Genomic DNA, 27,543 nt, shown 5'->3' with positions numbered 1-27,543 from the left:
ACACACACACACACACACACACACACACACACAGACACACACATGCACACACACACGCACACACACACACACACACACACACACACACACAGTCTCTTCTGCTTCATGCACGCATTCACTCATACAGGCAGATGGCAACACACACACACACACACACACACACACACACACACACACACACACAGTCTCTTCTGCTTCATGCACGCATTCACTCATACAGGCAGATGGCAACACGCACACACACACACACACACACACACACACACACACACACACACACACACACAGTCTCTTCTGCTACATGCACGCATTCACTCATACAGGCAGATGGCAACACGCACACACACACACACACACACACACACACACACACACACACACACACACACACACACACACACACACACACACATACACACACAGTCTCTTCTGCTTCATGCACGCATTCACTCATACAGGCAGATGGCAACACACACACACACACACACACACACACACACACACACACACACACACACACACACACACACACACACACACAGTCTCTTCTGCTTCATGCACGCATTCACTCATGCAGGCAGATGGCAACACACACACACACAAACAAACACGCGCACACACGTGCACACACACCCACACACACACACACACACACACACACACACACACACACACACACACACACACACACACACACACACGCTCGCGTGCACACACTTTTTATGTTGCTATTTTTTATTTTGCACTTGCTAAACAGCAATAGTGCAGCTTAGTGAGCGTAAAATAATGGAGGACGTTACCTTTTTTTCAGTCCAAGCTCCATGACGAAGAGGCAGACTTGTTTTTCAGTGGGCATTACCTGTGGATTTACACCCTGCTGGAGAATGTTCATACTGAGATGAGGGTGCGATCTGCAGGTTGCCCATTCTCTAATGCACTTTAATAGATAAAGGGTTGGAATAGATATGCAGTGGTAGTAACAACATGCATGGGAGCAGGGTATAACATGTTCAAGAGCCCTGCAAGCATGGGTTAGGAAAGATAAACAATTTACTATTCACTGCATTAAAAAAAATCCTTTTACTCTTATCTGCTGCAGGATACCACCCTTTTCTTACTTTATTATGAATCAAGCTAAGAAGGTTTAAGGGACTGAGTATGAGTGGTGTAAGTTAGGACCCCAAGATGAATAAATAAACTTCTGTAGTATGAATGACTTAAGACATCTACTATTTTAACTATATTTTAGATCTGTTGAAGAACTTTAGAAAATATGAGATATGCTTATATACATGGAGGGTAAGAAGCTAGCCAGTTAAGTCATATAAATTAAAATTGGTATGAAAACAGCAAGCATAAATGGCCTGATATAAACTGGCATGTGGTAGCATATAATGTTGTTAGAAAAATGAGCAGGAGACAGAAGTTTCAGATTTGGCCTGGATTAAGCATATGTAAGTAAAAGTTTTTTTTTTGTCCTAAATGTCTGATGGTCATCATGCCTTCTTTTGGTTTATCACCCCATTTGTTCCCTTTATGGAGTAAGAGCCTACCTAGAGGAATCACGATTGAGGTAGTTACTGTAAAGTAATGGGTTTATGGGCAAATATTAGGTTGCTGATCTGTAGACTATTACAAACCTAGCCAATAACCAGAGATCAGAATCAAACTGTGTAACCATTATGCCAGCTCCTCTTTCCTAAAATATTGGTAAATACTATGCTATTAATCAGTAGACTGTTAAAATCCTAGCCAATAATAAAAAATTAGAATCAAACCCTGTACTTTGTATCTGTGAGGTAAAGATGTCCATAGTGGTGGTTTGAGTATTTTCTGTTTCCTCTCTGCATGGATCAGATTATGTCTGGGTTGGGGCATGCATTTGAGTTGTCCATGAAGAGCGTTCTTTCACTTCTGCCAGTAACATTTCCTCTAAGCAGCTTTGCACCTCTCCCATGACACAAGGTCATCTCTGTATGTGTCAGTGTACTCAGAACTCTGCTCACCTCAAGCCCATGAAAGGTTAATGGACATGCTCCTTTACCCCTCCCACCTCCCTTCCTGGATCTTCCAGTGCCAGGGATGCTAACTGAGCCTTGGTTGTTTGGGTCACAGTCAGGACACCATCCACTTGTGCCCCAGAGCCAGACAAAGAAGTAGTTACCAGGGAAAGGAAAGGGGCGAGCTGATATAAAAGATTGGATGACTCTAATAACATAGCTGCAGTGAAAGGCTTTCTAAGAGAGATAAACAATGGAAAGGTTTGCCTTAACTTTGAAGATAGGCCCATAAAATATGGTTTAAATAAAAAGTGAAATTCCTTTACAATACAGTAGATTCCATAAAGCAATCCCAGAAAGAAGATAAACAAATATAGAGCAGAGAGCCAAGACATCCTCTGGAGCAAATGAAAGATGTCAGGGACAGACAGCATAGGCTATTATACAAGAACTCTTTAAAACAGAACAGAAGGTACTGTGCATAGCCTTGCTCTAAAATAAGAAAAAAAATACAACAAAAGACTGGAAGAAAGAGAAAATGGAGAACGTGATAAAGGAAAGTCAGAGAGAAAGAGAAAAAAAAGAGACTCTTAAGACTATGTCTGTATGTAACAATCACCTAAGATTAATATACAGATGATAATGACATCAATCAGACCTATCATTGAGTACAGTGTTCCCTTGCTAGGTACCTAACCAGGCATATCCAACAAATGGAATGTCCACCGAGGTTCCTCATTAAAAGAATATAGGGCATAAGTAACATGTCCTGTGCAGACCACCTCAAAGCCATATTCCTGTAGTCTGTCTCCTACAGGCAAGTAAGGGGAGATCTATGTCTGGCATACAGTGCATTGTCAGACACCACTCTGATGGGCCTCATGAATATCCACAAAACAAAGCACCAGAATTACTCATTTTTAAAGAGTTAAACCTCAACTGTGATATAAATAGGACCTGCTGAAGAGACAGGTAGGTATCCCACAGATTATCTGGAACAAGCTTCCCATCCATGTGAGGCAGAGTTCCTCTCTAACCCAATTCATGTATCTGCCACATATCCCCAAGAAACCATTATACTAGGTGACCTGAACATAGACTGGAATAGCATTAATGCTGATAATCCTTCTTCTCATATCAACCTCCATGGTTTTACCCAAACCATTACTTCAACTACTAGGCTCAACAAACATAGTAATAGAGAAAGCATTTTAGACTGGATTCTCATAAACAAAGTCAAAGATAGTTACAAAGTAGGAACCTTGCCAGATGATGTTAGCGTTCACTCCTTAACATTCATAACAAGGGAAAAGGCTGATTGTGTAAACCCCTGCACTATAAGAAACATACGCACCATCAAACATTTTAATCCAGAACTGTTTCAGTCTGAACTTAGTGTATGTAACTGGAACCCCTTAAAAACACTTCCTCTTGAAAATGCAGTACTATACTTTAACTCTACTTTTTTATCCATTCTTGACATACATGCTCCTGAACGTATCATTAGAATTAAATCAAATGCAGCCCCCTGGCTCTCCCATGAAACCAAAAAACTTATTCTCAATAGAAATAAAGTCTGGGCCACATGGAGATCCCACAGAAATAACCCTGATCTTCTACACTTCCGCCAGCTTAGAAATCTAACCAAAAAGGCAATAATAGCTGACAAAAAAAAATTCTACTTCAATCTACAACAAACTCACCTTAATAATTCTAAACTTTTCTGGTCTTCAGTCAATAGACTCCTCTCCCCAGGAAGTTCTAAAACACCTTCCCCACTTAATGCTGATCCTGATACCCCTCAACAAACTGCAGATGCTTTCAACACATTCTTCACTGAAACCATACAAGCTCTTACTAAACAATTGAATACTAACAACTCACACTCACCATGTAACCTTACAAACTCTTCCTTTAAATTCTCTCTACATCCTATCTCTACATCTTACATATACAGACTCCTTCTCAAACTAAAACCGTGTACCCCCTCTGCTGACAAGCTCCCTTTACTCTTTCTACAAAAAGCTGTCAAGGCTATCGCATATCCTATTTCTATTCTCATAAATAGGACAATCAAAGAAGGTATCATCCCAGATATATGGAAGGTCTCTCACATTATCCCACTCCATAAAGGTGGTAACTCCATAGACTACTCCAACTATAGACCTATTGCTCTCCTCTCTCCTCTGGCCAAAATTATGGAGAAATGTATCCACCATCAGCTTGTACAACACCTCTCTCTCCACAACATCATAGCTAACTGTCAACATGGCTTCAGACCATATCATAGTACTACTACTGCCCTCCTTTCCTTTGTAGACAATATTAATCTGAACCGTAACAACAACCTACTCTCTTCTGCCATCTTCATTGACCTCTCCAAAGCATTCGATATGGTTAACCACTCTTTATTAATCAATAATCTTGAATCCCTATCTTTTGATATCCCTGCCATTAGATGGTTTACTTCTTATCTCACAAACAGAAAACAAGCAGTTCTCTGGAATAACCACATTTCTTCTCTTTTGCCTGTTTCTATCGGAGTTCCTCAAGGCTCTATTCTTGGCCCACTTCTCTTTTCCCTCTTCATTAATGATCTCCAAACAATAATCCCTCAAGCTACCTGCATTCAATATGCCGATGATTCTACACTCATCTGCTCAGCATCTTCCACCTCAGAACTTATATCTCATACTCAAAAAATCTTTAATACCGTCGAAACATGGTTCTCTAGTCAATTCCTCTTATTAAATGCTAAAAAAACTAAACTTCTCCTCTTTACCCCCACTTCCAGGACCCCGCCCCCTTAAACTTCACCATCTCCTCTAACAATGCCACTGTCATCTCTCCCAACTCTACCACTAAACTGTTAGGTATTACAATTGATAATAATCTCTCTTTCAACCAACACATTAACAACTCCATAAAACTTGTCAATGGGAAAATAGGATCCTTATGTCGTATTAGACCATTTCTAACACCTTCCTCTAGAACTAGGATTGCTCACTCCCATCTTCTTTCCACTCTTCTCTATGCTTCTCCCATCTTTACCAACCTCAAGAAAAACAACCTTACCAAATTGGCTATCTGCTACAATAACATTGCTCGCTTCGCTACAGGTAACCCCTACAGAACACATCACTGTCTCAACCTGAAACCACTAGGCTGGCTAGAGTTTCAAAACTATCTTGCAATCCAACAACTCACTATTGCCCATAAAATTCTGTACCAACCAAAGAACACCCCTATACTCTCTCAACTCATAATCCCCTATAACAATCTTAACTCTCTCTGCTCCTCTAGTAAACTATTGGCTAGTTCTATAAAATCAAATAACACTGCTGGTGACTCCCTTTTTACCAATTCGGTAGGTACAAAATGGAATTTATTACCTAGCAACATAACAAAGATTACATCATTGCCTCTTTTCAAACAAAACATTAAACTGCACTTCCAAAACCACTGGCTGTGCTCCTGTAGTAAACCTGATTAACCTTCCACTACTTATACTCTACTTGATAACTACCTCCTACTTCTCGCTGACTCTATCCTCCACATGGCTTTCTTCTTCTACTCCCACTTGTCTTCCTAATTACTTCTTTGCTTGTTGACTGTCTTACTTGCTCTCCTTTCCATAACTAATCCCTTCCAATTTCCCTTATTCTTAGCTCTCTTTTCTTTTACTTACTACCTGTATCATTATCATACAAAGTATTGTTATCTTTATATAATGTTTTTTGGACTATAACTGTGTGTGGTAGTAATTATTTCATTTAGTATCTTTATCATACAAAGTATTTTATGTTTGTATAAGGTTTTTTGGACTGCAACTGTGTGAGTTAGTAACTAGCTCACTTAGTAATAATAGGGAACTGTAGAGTTGTTAGTTTTTGTCTTTTACGAACTTTCTTTGAAACACAATGATGTTTTTCTTTATTGTATTCTCTGTGGAGCTTTTCTCCCCGGGCCTCTACTGAAAATGGAAATATCTCCAGCTAGACTAGCCCGGTCAACAAATGTAAAATAAAAAAATAAATAAATAAATAAATGTGTAACTAGAACAGTTGGATGGGAAACAGGAAATTCATCCCTGTTTTGGCACCTATGTCTGTAATGGGCACAGGCAACCTGTAAATTGTTCATCTCCCAGGCCCCTACTTGTAAATGAATCTTCATCCAAGCACCTGCTTACACTTATCAAGAGTACCACAACTTGTCAGAGATTTGGAATGCATTGCTAGGCTTAAAAAGGCCCTTGTGGTCATTAGCCTAGTAAACACCTATGAACCTATGAAGAAGGCAGCAAAGAGTTGGTGATGTGGAAAAGGAGAGTGGGCCCCACCCATGTGACTTGGAGTAGTTACCAGTCAAACAGTGCTTTGATGTGGGTTAATGAGCTGAAAAGAATGTTTGGAAATAAGATGAGAAGATTAGAGCCCATTTAATTCAAAATGAGATAGTAGGAGTGGGTAATACAGTAAAGAGTTAGGCTAAAACCAGGAACAACTTACCTCTAAACATTAGGTCTACAGTCAACAAATAACCTTCTCAGATCCCACGTAAAGAGTTCATGGATTTGTACATGTTCTGACTCAGGTTAAGAAACCCAACTCTATTACCCAGCTAACTAACTCAGCCAAACTCATTTTTCTAGCTATTCTTAACTGGGTATTGCCACTTTTATTTTCCCTCAGCCCACATAATATTCTTACTGTACACACCCTAATTTGTCTTACCTCCTCCAGATACTATCACTCTTATTTTCTCTCAACCCATTTTACAATTTTCTTAGTGTACATATTTTACATTTTCTGACCACCTAATCTCGCTATCTCTACTCTCACATAAACCGTGTATATCTAACTAGTATCAGCTTCCTCCTCTGCTGCACATCTTCTCCCTTTATGAACCAGACTGTTTAGTCCCTAAGTTCTGCTCAAACAATTCCTACTAAGAATCCTCTCTTATAAGTTTACAACCTATGCTTATTAATATTCCACTTACATCATCTATGCATTGTCTTTGGAATAACTGTTATTGCACTGTGGTTATTGTTTAAAATTTCTTATTTCTTATATGTATCCTTATTTCTTGTCATGTTTTATTTTCTGATTCTGTAATGTCATTTTCTTGCAGTGTTAAAGATTCTTGTAATGTTTTTTTTATTTTGGAGCTTTTCCACCTGGGCCTCTGCTAAAAACTGGCCATTGGCCCAGTCAGACTTCCCCGGTAAACAAATGTAAAATAAAATAAAAATAAATAAATAAGTAAAGATATTGGTAAGATGGAAAAAGAGCTATCTAGTCTGTAACTTGAAGGATGCAGGCAGAGAAAGGTGGATGACGTGGGAAAAGAAAATAGGAAGACAATAACACAATTAATGTTACAAATGTTTGAAAGGAATACACAAGATGAAAAAAAAGAATGTAAACAAAATTGCGGAGGTGTATGTTGGAACCATCAAATGAAAGTTGAGGAAGGAAATGAAGCTTGGTTTTATGTTGTGGCAATATAGATACAGATTGTACTTTATCTTTCCATGGGGTCCAGCAGTGCTTTTACAATAATTACATCTGGGGAAAAACATACTTTCATTGAGCAGGGCTGTTGCCTTCACACTCGTCCCCTTTTACTGAGGTTCAGTGACTCCATAGTTTATTGTTCCCTACAGGTTCAGGAGTCCCCCCCAAAAAAGATAATGTTGGAAAGTGAGTTCTCTCTTTCTTTGGTTTCAGTCCGTATATTTCAAGTACTTTGCTTTCCATGAGCTTGCCTGAATGTGGTTGTAATCATAAATTTAGTGGTTGTTGAAGCTGTTGCTAAATATTTGTGGAATGGAAAAATATATATTTATGACTACTAAAATTGCTTGAGATGCAACTATGTGGGTTTGTTGTTTGTGCAGGAAATATTACACATTTAAAAATATACAATGAACTGTGTTCTGCATTCATGCAGTTATTGTTACATGGCATTAAAATGCAGGAACAGAACAAAATAAATCTGATCCTGTTAAAGTCAGACAAATGTTTCTTTTACATAGAGTCCATTTAAAAGAAGAAATACATTTAAGAATCTGTTTACTTTATAGTATGTTAACTGAATTTTTCACTTCAAGCAGTATATTACAAACAAAGTGAATGTATTCTTGAATTTCATGTAGAAAGAATCACTTAAGTTAACTCATTTTTAATCAATGACAATATCATGTGCTTTAATACATATTCTATATGGAATATGATTTTGAAATGGTATTCTATGTTTCTAATAGAAAGTGTCCTGGAGAAAGAACTAGGGGACAGAGCAGAGCCAGACTATGGTAAGAAATCTAATATTTTTGTGGAAAATATAACGGTAAGTGTGTGTGTGTGTGTGTGTGTGTGTGTGTGTGTGTGTGTGTGTGTGTGTGTGTGTGTGTGTGCCTCTGTATCCTTTTCTTTTTTAATGCCCTAATTAAATATTTAGGCATACTCAGAAATAAAATACATTATAGTCATTCTTGTATGAGTTTACACATCTATCAGGCAAGCACAGTAACTCTGAATGTGTTTTAAGGACCATTTTGTATTCTGAAGGCATTTGTTGATCCTGTTTTCTGCTGCAGATTTACATGGAGTAAAATATAACTTTATGTGGTAAGATAAATAATTATTTCATATCATGTAAATATAGTATTAGGAGAAGGTACTCTAACTGCAAAATAACTTCAGGCAATATTGAAAATATTTTTTTTTTTGACAAAAATCTTTTGTTTTCTTTTAGAGCTTTTCCCAACGGTGACTGCAATAAAACCTCATGTGCCAAGCAAATCTGATGAAGATCATCATGATATTATAAAGACAGAACCTTCAGGTTGTTATGGCTGATTTGGTAAAATACTTGCATGAGCCCATAACTAAATATTTTACAAACATGCACTGTGAATCTCAGAAGTATTATAGAAACATAAGAAGTAATTAAAAGTAATCAGTAGAATATAGCAAAATAATTATCATACTCATGGGCCTTCTTACAGGAAGATGAGTTCAGTTTTCAAAGCAAAGTACAAATTGTACCATTACTAATTTAAGTAATGTTGAAAATTATGAAACCTGTGTTCAAGCCTAGACCTGTATTATGTTATCAGGTAGTCATAAAGGAACATTTAAAATATACAGTACTGATGACAGAAATCACACTTAGTTAATTATTTGATAGCTGCTTTCATAGTCTTCTCAAATTTGTCTAGAAATAAATGAGCATCTCCTGAATCTGCAATAAGAAATTGCATGTGTGACAGAAACTCATCATAACAGTGAATGTTTTAAATAAATGTCCTTTATCCTCGTCTTTGCATAGATTATGCTACTCCCCAGATGTCGTGATGAATACATAAATCAGTGTTTCCTGCAGTTGCAGCCTATGGCCAGTCACTGTACTGCTTCATATTTCAACCAATACTGAGTAAAACCTTCATTTCTTTCACATGGCTCACTAATAGGAGGGATGGTTCCTATAAATCTGGAATATTTACAGTGGAAATCATATAGACAGTGACAAGAAAATGCTTTAGTCAGTACCTAATTAAAAGACCACCTATGCCCTTCTATAAACTTTTAGAGCAGATTATGGCTAAGCTGCCTCACCTCACAATTCAGTAATGGTGAATAAATTGGTAACAATTGACAGATGCTTAATATATGGAGATTATCTCAACAGTCAAGACCCTGCATATAATTTCACACACACACACATATATATGTGTATATATATATATATATATATATATATATATATATATATATATATATATATCCATATATGGGTCCCTATGACTTCGTCGACAATTCATTTCACTGACACTCATTTCGTCGACAGTTCATTTCGTCGACAGAAAGATGTGCCCCCTTCCCCAATGTTGTGCAACCCTGGAGTTGATATATATAGTTAGGGGGGGTGTGGGGGGCACAGCCCCCCACCTAACATTGGGGAAGGGGACACGTCTTTCTGTCGACGAAATGAACTGTCGACGAAATGAGTGTCAGTGAAATGAATTGTCGACGAAGTCATAGGGACCCATATATATATATATATATATATATATATATATATGTATATTACTATGATAGTATCGAAATTAAGAACAAAATACATTCAGATCTTCGATTCAGATGTGTGACATGATCCATATTAATTAGGACATAATGTCGAAGTGCATATAGCAAAACATTAGTATTCGACATTATGTTTTGGACTTCACTACTGCATATCATGGACTGTAATGTTTTTGCAGGGGGGCAAGCTCCCTTGCATCCCCCATGTGGGAGGCTGTGCCCCCTGCAAATAATATATTCCAACTCTGAGATCACACTACAGTGGATTAAAGGATAATTTCCCACTCCCCTCTGTACTGCGATCTGTAGTCAAAACTCCAGTGACATGTGTATGAATGTACAGCGTCATTTGCTAAGTTGCGCACCCATAGTATTGCAGGTTGACAATACGGGAATCAACCACATGAGGTTTGACATTCGCCGACTGTGCACTCGGCATTCTCATAGTAAACCGTATATTCATATACAATATATTATATATGTTTAAGGCACAACAAGTGGACCAAAGTCTGTTAGTGACTCTCTTCACACAGTATTACTATATGAAGACAAACATAAATTTAGGTTAAAAGAAAGAAGGGGGATTGGGTGCTAATGTTAAGTCAGGCAAAGCATAGTGTAGCCATATCATTGTGATGATTTCCTCACAAGTGAAATTTGACTATTCTATCCTTTTCATGGGTATAGACTATAAATTTAAGTTGTGAAATACTAAAAGGAGGATGCATCTGCTAACATATGTTCAATCACAGGAATTACAAAGCATCTTGCTTTGCACTGAGCAGCCAGTTTGCAATGATGTTCTTTGTGTTTCACTGTTGCAGTCATCACACTTGGGTTATTTGCCTGCAGGTAGCCCTCAGTCGACCCGAATACCATAGTCTTGGGATTTCTGCGTCAGATGCTGTCACTTCTTCCATGATGTCAGGTCATCAGGGGTATAAAACAGGCAGCCGATGCCATTACGTCAGTCTTTCTTGCCGAGAAGGAGCCCGAAGCAGAAGCAGTTCGCAAGTGTCTGTTGGCCACTACCTGAAATTTTTGTTTTTCGAGTTTCAAACCTGAAGTCTTCTAAAGCTAAGTACCCCATTGGGGATTCTTTTTTCTTGCTCTAACCAATGTCAGAAAAGTTAACAATTATCTTGCCTGTGGAAAGCAAATACCTCACAGAGATTTTCATTCTTACTGCATCACCTGTTTAGGCCCAGACCACAATGTCCCTCACTGTCAGTTTTGTGCCTTGTTTTACGCCTGAACCATTCGTCATTGGGCTATTTTTGTCGCTAAATTCTTTCGCACTCATTTTCCCATATTCCGAAATGGCTTCAATAAGCCATCCAACTACTGATCTTCTGAAAAAGTGTAAAGATAAAGACAGAGACAGACTGCATAGGTCCAAAACTGCCGACAATGCTTCCGTTAAGCTAGTCGCCAGTCCGCCAGTACTCAGTGAGACACCTTTGTAGCCCCTGATGCCCACTTCTACAGATCTTCGAGCCTCTGCTAAGACCCATTCGGAGTCCGGTATGCTGCGAGATGCTTCTTCGACTATAGAACCTGCGGATGTCTCTACCTTGGATGGATCTGGAGCCGCTGTGCAGGCACCAGCTTCTGAGGCTGTATTCCGATGTTCACATTAAACTGACAACTTTGTTTTTAGCTAAAACTACTGAGTTTCTCAGGCCCAGAGTACGCACTACACCCAGAAAACTGACGACCAAAGTGCATGCTCAAGCTTCTGCCACAAAAACAAATGCTTAGAATGGCTGAAGACCTTATCACCCTAATTAGGGGAAGCCAGCATTCCCCTGCTAAGAGACAAAGGACTGAGTTTGTTCTGATTCTACAGACCAGAAGTCCGATGACTCTTACCCTTCTGATACCCTTATCAGCCTTTGAGGATTCAGATGCAGAGGAATCCATTCCCTCTGCCTCCCCTCCAGAGGATTTTTCTTTTGGTGAAACCTTGCATACTTTAAGAGAGCATTTCCGCTGGGAATGCCAGGACTATCCTCAGTCCAAAAAGAGACTCAGAGAATTTTTAGAGTTGCCTTAGCACAGACCTCTAGCTATACCCCCTGTCCTGGATGTTGTAGATTATGTCTTCATGGAATCCAGTCTTACTCCAGACAATTTACCACCGGCCCCTAGAAAACCTGACATGTACTACAAAGCACCTGATTCTCACAAATTTCTCTAAGAATCCTACTGTGGATCCAGAGACCATTTCTCAGGGACCTAAAGGTATTAAGCCTACTTCAGCCAAAAACCCGACCCCTTCAGACAGGGATTCCAGAGCTTTAGATGATGGGGTAAGAAGCTATATACCTCTGCAACTCTTGCCATCAGGGCATTGAATTGCCAGTTTCACATGTTGAAGTACCAGCAACACATTATGGAACTAATTAAACAAAACATGTTGTTATTTCCAGATTGTGCAGAAAATAAAAATTTACAAGAGTTAATGCATTCTGCACACCAAGTTAGTAAGCATACTTTGCAGTGTGGCTTTGATGCCCTAGTAGCATCTTGCAGGGCTGCAGTCACTGGGTCTGTACTGAGAAGGCATGCTTGGCTGAAGGAACAAACCTTGCCAGACCATGTCAAATCAAAATTACTAGATGCTCCTTTAAATCAGGACCGTTTGTTTGGCACCAAAGCAGAAGAGGTTCTTAAAAAGATGGAAGAAAAAGCTAAATCTAGGCAATCTGCTAAAGAATTTTTACAAGTGCAGCCACCTAGATTCAGAAGGCAATAGCCTTCTAGAAAAACTGTTCCTTTCCAGCCCCTTCCAGGCCTTCTCAGTCCAAAAACAGGGGAACCAGACCACCAAGACTACAGTCTCAGGGTATGCAGAGATCTAAACAATGGAGTGTTCCCACCTCAAAAACAGGGAGTGGTAAGCCACCCCCTTATGGAAAAAGTTCACAATGACTTTACAATTATCCTTCAGAGCCCTGCCCAACCACTTGTGCCCCAGGAGGAAAACTTGCCCTTCATGCCAAAAACTGGATGTCCATTACTCAGGACCGATGGGTTCTAAACATTGTATCCCAGGGGTACAGATTCTACTTCCATTCACTGCCAACCCCAAGCAGGTTTCCAGACCTTCCTCCAAACCAGTGGACAGAGGCTCAAAAGCAAGTACATTCCCTGCTCAATATCAGGGCCATATGACCTGTTCCAGTAGAACAAAGGGGACAGAGTTTCTACTCCAGACTGTTCCTGGTGCCCAGAAAAGAGGGCTCCTGGCACCCAATCCTAGATCTATCCATTCTCAACACCTTTCTGGTGGTCCCAAAATTAAAAATGCTAACTCTGAAACAGCTTCTCATTATGCTATCCAAGGATGCCTGTCTAGTTACCCTAGACTTAAAAGAAGTTTATCTGCACATCCCCATAAGGGAGTCTTGCAGGAGATATCTACGCTTCTGGGCAGGCTCTATGCACTATCAGTTCTCTGCACTTCCCTTTGGCTTATCTACTGTGCCCAGAGTATTCAGAAAGTGCCTGGCTCCAGCCATTGCATACTGCGGGTAGAGAAATATCAAAATATTCCATACTTGGACGATTGCCTGATTCAGGTGGACAGTCAGGAATTGCTACTTCAGCACCTGACATTTGTAAAAAGACTCCTATCTTCATCGGGGTACACCATCAATGAAAAGAAATCACAACTGGTGCCCAGTCAAAAATTGTATTCCTGGGAGCAAGCTTGAACACAACTTTCCAGATGGCATTTCTCACTCCAGAAAAACAGGTCTATTTGAACAACTACTTCAAACAAATGGCTACCAAAACTCAGCTCTCTGCAAGGAAAATACTGCAAGCCCTAGGGTTCATGGCCTCGTGCATTCTGCTAATTTCATATGCAAGACTGCATATGAGGAAACTTCAATGGTATTTAAAAAGTCTTTGGTGCCAACATTCCCAGGACCTGGAAACAGTCATTCCTATCATACCTTGTCTAAGGGCAGAGTTCCTTTGGTGGGCAGAAGCATGCAACCACAACAAGGGACTGCCTTTCACTGAACCCCTTGCCATCCAAATCCTGACTACAGATGCATCAGTCTATGCATGGGGGGCTCACATGGCAGGCAAACGCATTCAGGGCAAGTGGAGCGCAGAACAAATCCTCCTGCACATCAATCAAAAACAGATGTTAGCTGTACAGTATGCTCTGACAGCCTTCAAATACCTAATCCTTCCAGGACAGATGCTGATAAAAACAGACAACACCACAGTTATGTGGTACATAAACAAGCAGGGGGGAACCCATTATTACCCACTCTGTAGGTTAGCCATGGCCCTGTGGAACACTGCCTTGAGCAACTAAGTGCATCTACAAGCTCAATTCCTGTCAGGCAAATAGAATTCACTGACAGACGACTTAAGCAGAAATCTCCTGGACCCGCATGAGTGGAAATTGGAGCCCAACACCTTCAACCTTCTAATCCAGAGGTGGGGGACACCGGAGGTGGACCTCTTTGCCTCCCCCAAGAACCACCAGTTGACCAAATGTTGCACCTGGAACCCTCACAGCAGGGCCTGGAAGGTGGATGCCTTATCCTTCAAATGGGAAAACCTCTCAATTTATGCCTTTCCACCTCTGCCCCTCTTCTCAAAGGTACTACTCAAGATCAGACAGGACAGCCCAAGGACAATTCTTATTGCCCCAGACTGGCCATGCCAGCACTGGTACTCACTCTTATGCAGTCTGACAACAGTGCCACCCTGGAACCGTCATCAGACACCTTCCCTGCTGTCTCAGCAGGAGGAATAAATTTTACATCCACAGCTGCAAACCCTAAACCTTGCAGCCTGGCTTATCCCCTGAATACTCCACCAGCAACCCTCAGCAAACAGGTACTGGATGTCATTCTTGAGGCCAGAAGGCCTAGTACTAGGAAATCCTATGCTGAAAAATGAAAAAGATATTGTTCTTGGAATCAGTCTCAAGGAAAGGACACAGCTGTGCCCTCCTTACCTCAAATCCTTGATTACCCAGCAGAGCCACTCCACAGAGGACTATGCTTCTCCTCCATTAAGATTCATGCCTCAGCCATCTCAGCTCATTATAATACTGAGCCACCTCTATTCTCTCACCCTCTCATCAAACAGTTCCTGAGAGGGGCTAACAACTTAAGGCCCCCTAGGAGAGCACCCATCCCTGCCTCCGACCTTAACTTTGTACTGGAAAAGCTCACACTTCCCCCTTTTGAACCTGCATCTTCAGCAGAGTTAAAATTCCTTTCTTGGAAAACAGCCTTGCTTTTAGCCATTACCTCAGCTAGAAGAGTGTCTGAGTTTCAGGCACTAATGGCTGTGGAACCCTTCATTATTTTCAGTGCTGACAGGGTTTCCATCAGGACTAACCCATCCTTTATGCCTAAGGTGGTCTCCAGTGTGGATGTAATCCAAGCCATCCATTTGCCAACCTTCTTCCCTAATCTTCAAAATAAAGGGGAAAGGATTTGCCAACCTTCTTCCCTAATCCTCAGAATAAAGGGGAAAGGATCCTGCACTCATTGGATGTGCACAAACAGCTCAGGTTCTACCTTGACAGGACTAAACCTTTCAGAAAAATCTGACCAGCTGCTAGTCAGCTTTGCTACAGGGGCAGAGGGCAAGGCCATTTTAAAGCAAACCATTTCCAAATGGATAGCACACTGCATCCATTTCTGCTACAAGCACCATGGAAAACCTACCCCACAGGGGATCAGAACACATTCCATTAGGACTACTTCCACCTCTACAGCATTTCTCAGGGGAATCTCTACCAGGGACATTCTGGAAGCTGCAGCCTGGAGTTCTGCACACACCTTCACCAAGCATTACCACTTACCTATTTTTTTAAATCCAGAGCTGGATTTGCTACAGCAGTCTTGCAGGGCTTGCTAGCCAGCCCTAACTCCTCTTGACTGCCTCCACCCTTCCTCAGCTTTGGGAATCAACCCAAGTGTGATGACTGCAACAGTGAAACACGAAGAACATAGTATAGTTGTGTACACTTACCATAAATGTAGATGTTCGAGTGTATTCACTGTTGCAGTCCTGATTTCCCTCCCTCCAGCCTCCTGTTTTGTTCTATCCTTTATACCTATCCTCTATATGGCCATTTGTTATGGCAGTGGTATTTACGTTTTACTGGTGGTGTTCCACACCATATACTAGCTTCCTATTTGGGGGCTCATGACATCTGGGGCAAGAAAAACTGATGTAATGGCATCGGCTGCCTGTTTTATACCCCTGACGACCTGACGTCATGGAAGAAGCGACAGCATCCGACACAGAAATCCCAAGACTCTGGTATTCAGGCCGACTGAGGGCTACCTGCAGGCAAATGACCCAAGTTTGATGACTGCAACAGTGAATACACTTGAACATTTACATTTATGGTAAGTGTACACAACTGTACTTTTTTGAAGGTATGAGCTACAGGCAGGTTGCAATTTTGCAGACACCTTCTGCAGAAACTCCTCTTTAGGAATTTCTTTAGTAGTAGTATGTGTTGCAGAATAACTGCTGAAAAGGCCTGGTAAAGCCTTGCCAATGGCATCATATGAAAAAATGAATGCAAATTGTTATCTGTTTAGACAGGGTTCTTCTCCCACTAACCTGCCAGAGTTTATGGTGTAAATGAAATATAAAGTTTTCCAGAAAAAATATGCATCACAGTTATCTCTGGAGATCCAGTTATGGTACAAGAGTCTCACTTTCATTCTGAGCAAGTGATTCTGGAAGGAAATTGAATATTTGTTAAAGTATGATAGTAACCATGACCGTAGGGTTAAAGGAAGACCTGTTGAACATCAAACAATCCATGTGTTCATAGGTTCACAGGTAGGTACTATGCTAATGGCCCTAAGACCTATATAAGCCTAGCCATAAAGATTCCCTGGCTTTTGCCACCCAAAAAATGTATTTTCCTCTGCTCCTGTCGAGCAGAGCCACAGAAGTGATCCCCGGGGTGAATTTCCTATTTTCTATCAAGTCGTCAAGATTTTTCTTAAAGAGGGCTAATGAGGTATTCTGTTTGGTATGAATGGGTAGTCTGTTCCAGAGTATGGGAAGTCTCTGGGACAGGAACCTATCCCTCCAGCATTTTCTGTTTATTATGGTGACAGGGTTTAGATCCCTGGAGCATGTGGCAAGGAAGGACTGGAATTTCTTTAAGTGTAGCATGTCCAACAGCTCTGGGTTTAACAGGTCTTTGTATGTTAGGCAGAAATCACCTCTGAGTAAGCGATATGTGACGGAGTAGAGCTGGAGTTTTTTGAGACAGTTTGCAAAGGGCATCTGTTTGAGGCCAGTGATCCTCTTTGTAAGGTATTTCTGCAGCCTTTCCAGTTGTTGTAGATGTTGTGTGAGGTACATACCAAATGGGGCATTGTACTATATAATAGGTCTAATGAAGGATGAATAGAGAGGAATAAGGACCTCTTTTTTTTGGATGAGAAACCTTTTGTGATGAGGTGTGCCATGTAGAAGGATTTCTTGACTACTGTAGTGATGTGGTTATCAAAGGAGAGACTGCTGTCCACATGTGTCCCTAGGTCTCTTATCACACTTCCGGTGTTAAGTGGACTACCGCCTATGTGGTAGTTCATGGGCACAGAGTTTTTCCCAAAGGGGATGACAGTGCATTTTTAGTGTTGAGCTTGAGGCCATGGCTTTGACACCAGGCATCTGTCTCAGTGAAGCCCTTTTGTAGAATGTCCACTTCATTAGGTGATTCAATAATGGCACCTAGTTTGCAGTCATCTGCGAACTTTGTTAGCCAGAGTCCCTCTGTGTTACCCTGAACTTCAGAGAAGTAGATTCCAAACAGGAGAGGACCCAGGACTGCAACCTGTGGTACTCCACTTGTCACTGGTCTGGAGTTGGATTTGGAGTCGGCTACTTTCACGGTGTGGGTTCTGTCCATGAGTCAGTTGGCAATCCATCATGTGACATAGGGGTTTATGCCTAGTTTAGTGACTTTATCTATGATTCCAGAGTGGAGGATGCTGTCGAAGGCCTTGGCAAGGTCTAGACAGGCTGTGTGAACCACCTTTCCCTCGTCTATGGCTCTGGTGACTGCTTCAAAGAAGTCAAGTCAGGTTTAGGAGACATGATATACTTTCACAAACCCAAACTGGGTGGGGTCCAGAGTTTGGGGGTTACCTATGTCTTTGTTTAGAAGTTCCATGATGATACATTCCATGGCCTTGCAGATCAGGCTCATCAGGCTAATGGGGCGGTAGTTCCTGGGGTCCTTGGTGGCTCCCCCCTTGTGGAGTGTGATAACCATAGCTGTGCACCATTCAGTAGGCACAAAGCCTGAAGTGAAGCTCTGCCTGAATATGGTACTTAGGTGGGGTGCCAATTCGTTTTGTAATTCATGCAGAACACAGCCTGGGATGTTGTCTAGTCCCATGGATGTTCTATTATTGGCTTTGGAGAGTGCGGTTTTTACCTGTGCAGCCATGATTACAGGGACTTTGCATTCTTCCGGTATTGAGATACGCCTTTTAGGGGGTGAGAGGGGGGTTAAGTTAGCACTGAACCTATCTGCCAGGATGTTGGCAGTGTCAGTTGGTTCTGTATATTTAGTGCCATTTTGCTGTAACTCAGAGCAGATCTTAGTGTTGCCATTGAGGTACTTGACATAACTATAGAATGCCTTGTGGTTGTCTTTAGAATCTGTGGTGATTTTGTTTTCATAACTAGCTTTGGATGATTTTATGAGGGATCTCATCTTCTTACTGAGGCTGACAAGGGAGTTTTTCCAATCATGAGACTTTTTTCTTTTTTTGCAAAAGTTTCTTCCTTCTGTTGTAGACTTTGTTTATGGCAGGGGACCACCAGATTGACTTTCTTTTTTTGGAGGAGAGTGTCTTGGTTCTATTTGGGATGGCATGATCCATGCACTCATGCATGTGTTCATACAGTGCATTGGTGTAAGATTCAGCGGTCGTACTTCTATTTTCCATCTGCATGGGTGTCGTGAAGTTTGCCAATTCTGTCTTAAGTAGCATGAAGTTGGCTTTGGAGAAGTTTTTTACGGTGGTTTCCTTAATGGGGGTGGGGGAGGAATGTGGATGTCTTGGGTGATTAGCTTATGGTTGGATGTGAGGAGCTGACCTCTGGTGTGGAGCATCGGTCACCCATGTTGGTAATGACCAGGTCTAGTATATTGTTGCCCCTGGTGGGGATATGGATAAGTTGATCCAAGGCATTGGGAGTTTATGAATTCCAAAAAACATTGAGCAAATGTATTGGTACATGAGTAGTTTTCCCAGCTAATGGTGAGGTAGTTGAAGTCACCCAGTATTAGGGTATTGGGTTGTACCTTAATATTTTCCAGTATGTTAAGAAAAGTAGAGTGGAAATCTTGGGGTGCAGTTGGGGATCTGTAGCAAGCTACAATTTGGAATGCAATCTTGCCCAGTGTTAACTTGGAGAATTTCAGATGCATTATGTTGGGCAACTAGCCTGGAGGTGTGGATATCCTTAATGAATATGGACATGCCTCCGCCTTTAGTGTTTTGGTCCAGGTTAGGTGGCCGAAAGGTGTGGCATGAATTATAGCCTGGTAGTAAAGGGGTGCTGTCTTGAGCCTTGAGCCAGGTTTCTGTTACTACACAGATGTCAATGTTCTCCATTTTAAGGAGTGCCTTGAGTGAGTGCATTTTGAGGTTTAGACTTCTAGCATTGAATAGCATTACCCTCAGATTTTGCTTGCTTGTACCTGTTACAGTGTTGATTTTGTCATTTGAACCTTGCCTAACAAAGGCACTATAGAGGTGGCATGAGCCTTAGCCAATATCCAGAATCCCAGGGGTGACAGGTGCAGGCCATCTCTGGCAAAGCATCGTGGTCTGTCAATTATGTCATCTTAGGCAGACAGATACTGGATCCCCTTAGAATTACATCAGAAGCTTAGCCAATTGTTGAAGTCAATCATTTTGTCCTTGTTTGTGGTATCATTCTGAGCAATGGCAGGATGCTGCTCAGGGCTAGGGTCATACCTGCCTGGACTACAATATCTGAGAGCTCCTCCATGTCTCTTTTCATGTAGCCCAGGGAGGTATGTCTCAGGTCATTCACTCCAACATGGACAATGACAGAGTCATATTTGTACTTGTTGTGGAGTGACCTGAGTGTGTGCATTATGTGGTGGATCCTGGCACCTGACAGGCAACTGACTGTAACTTTCTCCTTGTTTAGCCTGGTGAGTGGGACATTAGTGTACCTGACTATAGTCACCTATGACTAGTGCATTTGATATGTTGTTTTGCCTTAGGGGCTGAGGATGGGTGGCACACTGGTTTTGTGAGCTATGTGTCACTTGGGTTGTGTTGGGGGGGGGGGGTTGCTTGAGTTTCAGCTTTGGAGGTCTCTGTTGCTTGCACAGAGTTTTATTAAGAGCCTCCACAAATGTAGGTCTGTGTTTTGTGTTACTATGTGTGGGTTTTTATAGTGTAGGTTTTGAAGGACTATGTGCTGAGTGTGGTGTGGTGCAGGTGGTTACCTTCTACTCTTTACTGACCAGTCCAGTCTTGGCTGGAGAGAGCTTGGCTTCCAGTTTGGCTATATAACTGTATCTCTCACAGGTTGTAGTGGTGGGTGATAGGAGGAGAGGGTTGTCTGTGTACATGAGGCAATTGCTACATTGCCCCAGGATGCCCAGATTCATCAGGTAGACAGGAAAAAACATCAGGAACTGACCCTTAGACATGCCTGGATAATGCTTATTTATTTAAGTACTAAAACTGTTTTCCTCTTTACTAGTAAGGAAAGTTGAGTGCTGTAGCAATTTAGAGACTATCTTGTGCTTATAATGAGCAAGTGCTGAGCTCAAGGAATCAGGTTCATAGGTTCATAGGTTCATACTAGGCTATCTGCCCTAGGGCATTTATAAGCCTAGCCAGAATGTGTTTGGCTTTCGTCACCCATTTTAAAATTATTTTGCTATGCCCTTTTTCTAGGTTAGTATAATGTGCCTCTGTCTAACAGTGACACAGAAGTGATACCCGGGGTAAACCTACGATCACCCATCCACTCATCAAGATTCCTCTTGAAGAGAGTCAATGAGGGACTCTGCCTAACCTGGACTGGGATTTTATTCCAGAGTGAAGGGAACCTCTGGGTTATGAATCTGTCCCTCCAGCATGTCCTATTTATTTCAGTGCTGAGGTTCAAGTCTCTCGAGCGCGTAGCTCGATGGGATTTGGATTTTCTGAGGTGCAGCATGTCCATTAATTCTGGGTTGGACATGGCTTTATACGTCAGACACAGATCGCCTCTGAACAGGCGGTATGCCACTGAGTAGAGCTGGAGTTTCTTTAACTGGGCAACATATGGCATCTGTTTGAGCCCTTTGATCCTCTTGGTGAGGTACTTTTGGGGTCTTTCCAGTTGCTGCAGGTGTCTGGTAAGGTACATCCCAAAAGGGGCATTGTACTCAATTATGGGCCTGATGAGGGATGAGTAAAGAGGCACGATGACCTCCCCTGATCTAGATGTGAATCCCTTCATGATTAGGTGGGCTATATAAAATGTTTTTCTAACCACTTTGGCTACATGGTTGTCAAATGAGAGATTGCTATCAACTTGGGTCCCCAGGTCCCTAATTACTTCTTCTGTACTGGATTACCACCTATGTGGTAATTTGTGGGCACTTTGTTTTTGCCAAAGGGGATGACTATACACTTTTTGGCATTTAGCTTGAGGCCATGGCTCTGGCACCAGTTGTCTGTTTCTATGAGGTCCTTTTGGAGGATGCATGTGTCGGCTGGAGAGTCGATTATGGCACCCAGTTTGCAGTCATCTGTGAACTTGGTCAGCCACAGTCCTTCCGTGTTGGCCTGTACCTCCGAGAAATATATACCAAACAAGAGAGGTCCCAGGACTGAGCCTTGTGGGACACCACTTGTAACTGGTTTGGAGTCTGACATGGCTCCAGCAATTCTAACCATGTGGGTTCTGTCCTTGAGCCAGTTTGCAATCCATCTAGTGACATAGGGATTTATATTTAAGCTGGTGAGCTTATCTATAATGCCCGAGTGGGGTATTGTATCGAAGGCTTTTGCTAGGTCCAGGTAGGCTGTGTGGACCACCTTCCCCTTGTCAATGGCCTTGGTGACTGTTTCAAAGAAATCAACCAGGTTTAAGAGGCAGGATCTGCCCTTAACAAAGCCGAACTGGGTAGGATCCAGTGTCTGTAGGTCCCCAATATCTTTATTTATGAGGTCCATGATGATCCTTTCCGTAGCTTTGCAGACCAAGCTAGTCAGGCTTATGGGGCGATAGTTTCCAGGATCCGTTGAGGCACCACCTTTATGGAGAGAGACCACTGTTGCTGTACGCCACTCTTTGGGCACATATCCTGTAGTAAGGCTGAGATTGAACAGTAGTTTTATGTTTGGGATTAGCTCTTCTTGGAGTTCATGTAGGATGCAGCCCGGGACACCGTCTGGTCCCATTGATGCTGTGTTTTTTGCTTTGGAGAGGGCGGCTCTTACCTGAGCATCTGAGATGTCAGGGGGGCAGCACTCTGCTGGGATAGATATTTGCCGTTTTGGTGGGGAGGGGGGGGAGTTTGCACTGAACCTGTCAGCTAGGATGTTGGCAATGTCTGTGGGTTCAGTGTATTTTTTGTCATTTTGGACTAATTCTGAGCATATCTGGGAATTACCACCCAGGTTCCTAACATAACTAAAGAAAGCCTTGTGATTATCCTTAGTGTCCTGTGCAATTTTTCTCGAAGCTGGCCTTAGACAATTTTATGAGTGCCCGTAGTTTTTTGCTAATACTAATCAGTGATGCCTTCCCTTTTTGGGATTTTGCTCTATCATTTAGTATCTTCCTCCTTCTATTGTATAGTTTGTTTATGGCTGGGGTCCACCAGACAGGACGTCTGCCTTTGGAGGATTGGGTCTTGGTTTTTATTTGGGATCGCATGATCCATGCATTCCTGAAGGTGTTCATAGAATGCGTTTATAAAGGATTCTGCGGTCTGGGCCGTATTTTCCACTGGCCCGGGGGCTTTGAAGGATTCCACCTCGGTTTTGAGGAGTGTGAAATTTGCTTTAGAGAAGTTTTTCACTGTGGTTTTCTGGGCAGAGGGTGGAGTTGGGATGTGAATATCCAGTGAGATTAGTTTATGGTCTGATCTTACCAGTGAGGGATACACTTCTGGTCTGGAGCATAGAGTCCCCATGTTGGTGATGATCAGGTCCAGTATGTTTTCTCCTCTTGTGGGAGTGGTAACAAGTTGTTCCATAGCATTTGAGTTTATAAATTCTAGGAAACTTTGGGCTAGGGTGTATTTGCTAAAACTGAAAAACTGGCTAGTATTAAGGGAAAATTTCAAGAGAAGACTTTCTGGCACCCGTAATACTTTAATCCTAGCTAAATGGCACTGCATGATGCCCAAACTCGTGCAAACCAGCGCAAACATGGGTTTTTAAGGCAGAAAGTTGAAAGGGATAGAAATCAGCCCCAAATGGCCAATAAGGTACAATTTTAGATGTGGAAACTACTCCTCTAGTGACAGATAGGCTGCTCAATGCTTACCACTCCCACTGATAAGCAGAAAGACTTAAGATCCTTTATTCATTAAGTCCTGCAAGTCAGAATGGCTTTTTGTAGAAGTGAGGTAAGTCAACAGAGTTTCTTTTCAAGAAAAAGGGAGCTCTGAACAAATTTTCTACAACATAATTCAAATACCCCTTCAGAATTCCCTTCAAAAACAATTCATAACACAATGAGATGCTGACATTACATTCCAGTAAAGGTATGCAGGAAGTGTAAAAAGATGCAGTGCACTATGAACAGTAAGGTGAATTAAGACTGCCATCATAACACAAGCAATCTAAATCTGTAAGCAACTCTATCTGGACGTTTGAAATACCCTCTGAATTGCACAAGAACTCAAACCTTTCCTTTAAGACACAAAATTACCTGGTGCTGGGTTTTCTTACCTCATGCATAATGTGCACTAATTTCAAAGAAAGAAAACCCCAGAAAGTATCTGCCTTTTAGCTGAAAGGACTGGACTGTAGAAGGATTGATGCAAAATCTGAACTAGTTGCTGAAAAGTTATGTCATGCCTGACAGGAAACTGAACATACTCGCAAGTATCCCATAGGAGAAAAATATACTGGTCAGAAGAGAACTACTAGAACCAACTATTTCTTACTGTTTCTTGACTTTTATGAAAACTACTTGAGAAGTGGCACAAAAACATACTTATCTATTTTTGGCAAAGAGCATCTTACCTTCTTATCAGAATCTATGAAGCTGAGCATTGACTTTTTTTTTAGTTTTTGAGAAAATTGGTGCATGTTGTTACCACTTGCACTCCAGATGGAATTTTTTTCTTAAACTGTCCTCTAACATGGTCTGGCAACAGGGCAGATGAACCATGCTCTTAAGTGTTTCCAAAGGCAAGGTGAACACCCATAGCTCAATACTCAGTGTGCATAAGTTATTAAGAATGAACTCTCTGTGTGTTTTAATGAACCACAGTACCCTACTGGTATAGGGAATTACCTGCAGAGACAATTGGTGGGCATACTTTGTCAGAGAACTGCACTCCAATAAGCTCTCTCATACTGTTGTGCAACCGTAGTGGGAAGGAAACAAGACACCCTGAAAAGTCAAGTCATGCATGTGTTGTTTACAATCTGTACTAGACTCATCTGTTTTTAAAACATTACAAAGAAGGGAGGAAAACATTATTACTAATGATTAATTTCTACATTTCCTATCCACCAAGACAATTCCCATATCAGTATTAAAATCAAGGAATTAGTTATTCCTGAAGAGCTTATATCCCGATTCCAAAAATTCATTTAAGATTAAATAAATTTTCTCAGTATATTTTGGGGTAGTTTGGAGACATCTGAATAATAGCAGATCTTGAGTTGTAAGTTTCTTTATATTTTGACTTGAATTGCTAAAGATTATTTTCCAATAAAAATACTTGAGAAAAAAATAATTATAGAATAATAGAAGACACATGTTCTAGGATACTGTGAAACTTTCTTTGAAACTGGAAAGTTTGATTACTAACAGACTGAAAAAGAATGATCAAATTTGATATAATTTCTTGAAATCAAAAAGGCCTGTCTACTACATCCATCAAGTCTCCAAGAAATGTTTTATATTGAGGGTGTGTAACATGATTTTCCTCTGTGATTTTGAATCTGAAGGAATTTGAAAGGAAGTCACAAATTCACAAAATTTAAGGTGTTCCTTAATATTTGATTGAATGAGGGAGTCATCCAGAGATGGCTAATGTTTATGCTCCAATTACTAGGACAAATGCAGCAGTAATCAAAAATGTTTTGTAGCTAGACCAACATGGAAAAGAAAGAACTGAGCATGCTGCTGACTTAGTCATGAACAAAGAAATCTTCTGTGACCTCTGCAAATGATTACAAGCCAATAAGCATCTTCTAAAACTAAAGTTACCACACAAGCTTTCTGTAGAAGTAAGGGAAGAGTAAACTAGACCATCATACCTCTCAATTGTCTAGATTTTCACAGACTATCCAGATTTTTTTCTCATATTTTTGGTCTGTTTCTCATAAAATCTGTTGTTTTCTGGCAAATCACTGGGATGATCTAAGGACTGAAGTCACTAAATAATGATATACATTTGATTCTCAAACTTAATATCCTTATGCATGCTATGACAAATCATGTTATTATTTCAACTTTCTTAGTTTATAAGAGCAATATTTAAAATATGTCCCTATTTTTTGACCCTCTCTCCCCCCATTTTATCAGGCTTTGTCCAGATTTCCTGTGCTAAGAGGTTGAGAAGTATGTAGAGGATTAAAATCAAAACCAAAACAGCAAAATCAAATTTCCATGTTAAGAACCTAAAGAAATTTGTTGTATGTGGGACGAAAGCACTAAATAAATGTTTGCTGTTTTTTTTTTCTTGTGCTATTTATTTTAAGTTTAGACTGGAGGATTACTATCTTCGCTATGTTCATGTTTAAAGCAGCAAAGTGGCAATGCACGAAGCTTCGGAAACCATCCAGGTGCAACTAACCATAGGCAAAACTGCTCTACAAATTGTAGCATGCTACAGGCCACCCTCTCAAACTCAGGAACCCCACACAGCCTTCCTGAAGACACTGGAGGGTATAAATGTATCTCCAAACACCATCATATTGGGTGACTTCAACTACCCGAATATAGACTGGGAACATTACTCAAGCCCTAACTTTCTAGCCCAACGGTTCCTGGAGTTCATAAATTCAAATGCCATGGAACAGCTAGTCACTGTTCCCACGAGAGGAGAAAATATACTAGATCTCATTGTCACAAACATGGGGACACAATGCTCCACACCGGAAGTATATTCCTCATTGGTGAGATCTGATCATAAACTAATCTCACTGGAAATCCACATCCCGCCCCCACCCCAAACAAAAAAGACCATAGTGAAGAACTTCTCTAAAGCAAACTTCACACTACTCAAGACTGGTGTAGTATCCTTCAAGGCCCCTGAGCCAGAGGAAACCACAACCCAAGCTGCGGAAGCCCTTACAAATGCCTTCTATGAACACCTCCAGGACTGCATGGATCAGGCAATCCCAAATAAAACCAAGACTCTTTCCACAAAGGGCAAACGTCCAGTCTGGTGGACCCCAGCCATTAACTAACTTTACAATAAGAGGAGAAAGCTATTACATGATAGAACAAAATCCATAAAAGGGAAGTCACCCCTGATCATTATTAGTAAAAAATACGAGCACTCATAAAATCAACTAAGGCCAATTTTGAGAGAAAATTGCCATGGATTCAAAGGACAATCATAAGGCCTTTTTCAGCTATGTTAGGAACCTGGGTGGAAACTCCCAGATATGCTCAGAATTAGTCCAAAATGATACAAAATCACTGAACCCACAGACATTGCCAACATACTGGCAGACAGGTTCAGTGCAAACTTCACCCCCTCTCCCCTAAAGGAGAGATAACTATCCCAGCCGAGTGTAGCCTCCCGGACATCTCAAATGCGCAGGTGAAAGCTGCTCTCTAAAGCTAAAAACACAGCATCAATGGGACCGGATGGTGTCCCCGGCTGTGTGCTACACGAGCTAAATGAGGAATTAACCCCGCACATAAGGCAGCTGTTTAATCTCAGCCTTACCACAGGATACGTGCCCAAGGAGTGGCGACGGCAACTGTGGTCCCACTCCACAAAGGCGGCGCCTCACGGACCCTGGTAATTACCGCCCCATAAGCTTAACAAGTCTAGTCTGCAAAGCTATGGAGAGGATCATAATGGAGCTCATAAACAAAGATATAGGGGACTTGCAGACATTGGACCCGACCCAGTTTGGCTTTGTCAAGGGAAGATCATGCCTTTTGAACTTGGTCGACTTCTTGAAACAGTCACCAAGGCCATTGATGAGGGAAAGGCAGTCCATACAGCCTACCTT

General features: G+C 41.3%; 1 protein-coding gene across 1 annotated transcript in view; it reads left to right on the top strand.

The window, feature by feature from the left end:
• The window catches only part of CHODL (chondrolectin), a 704,778-nt gene that overhangs the window by 349,476 nt on the left and 327,759 nt on the right, over nucleotides 1–27,543 (top strand). The window contains exons 4-5 of the mRNA XM_044071369.1: nucleotides 8,272–8,319; nucleotides 8,763–8,852. Of these exons, the coding sequence (XP_043927304.1) occupies nucleotides 8,272–8,319; nucleotides 8,763–8,852 (138 nt within the window). The remainder of the gene's footprint in view (nucleotides 1–8,271; nucleotides 8,320–8,762; nucleotides 8,853–27,543) is intronic.

This window comes from Protopterus annectens, chromosome 5.part0 (genome assembly GCF_019279795.1).
Source record: "Protopterus annectens isolate FY-2018-M chromosome 5.part0, PAN1.0, whole genome shotgun sequence".
NCBI lineage: Eukaryota > Metazoa > Chordata > Ceratodontiformes > Protopteridae > Protopterus > Protopterus annectens.
Note: the sequence above shows the minus strand (reverse complement) of the source record. Positions and strands in the feature narration are given on the sequence as shown.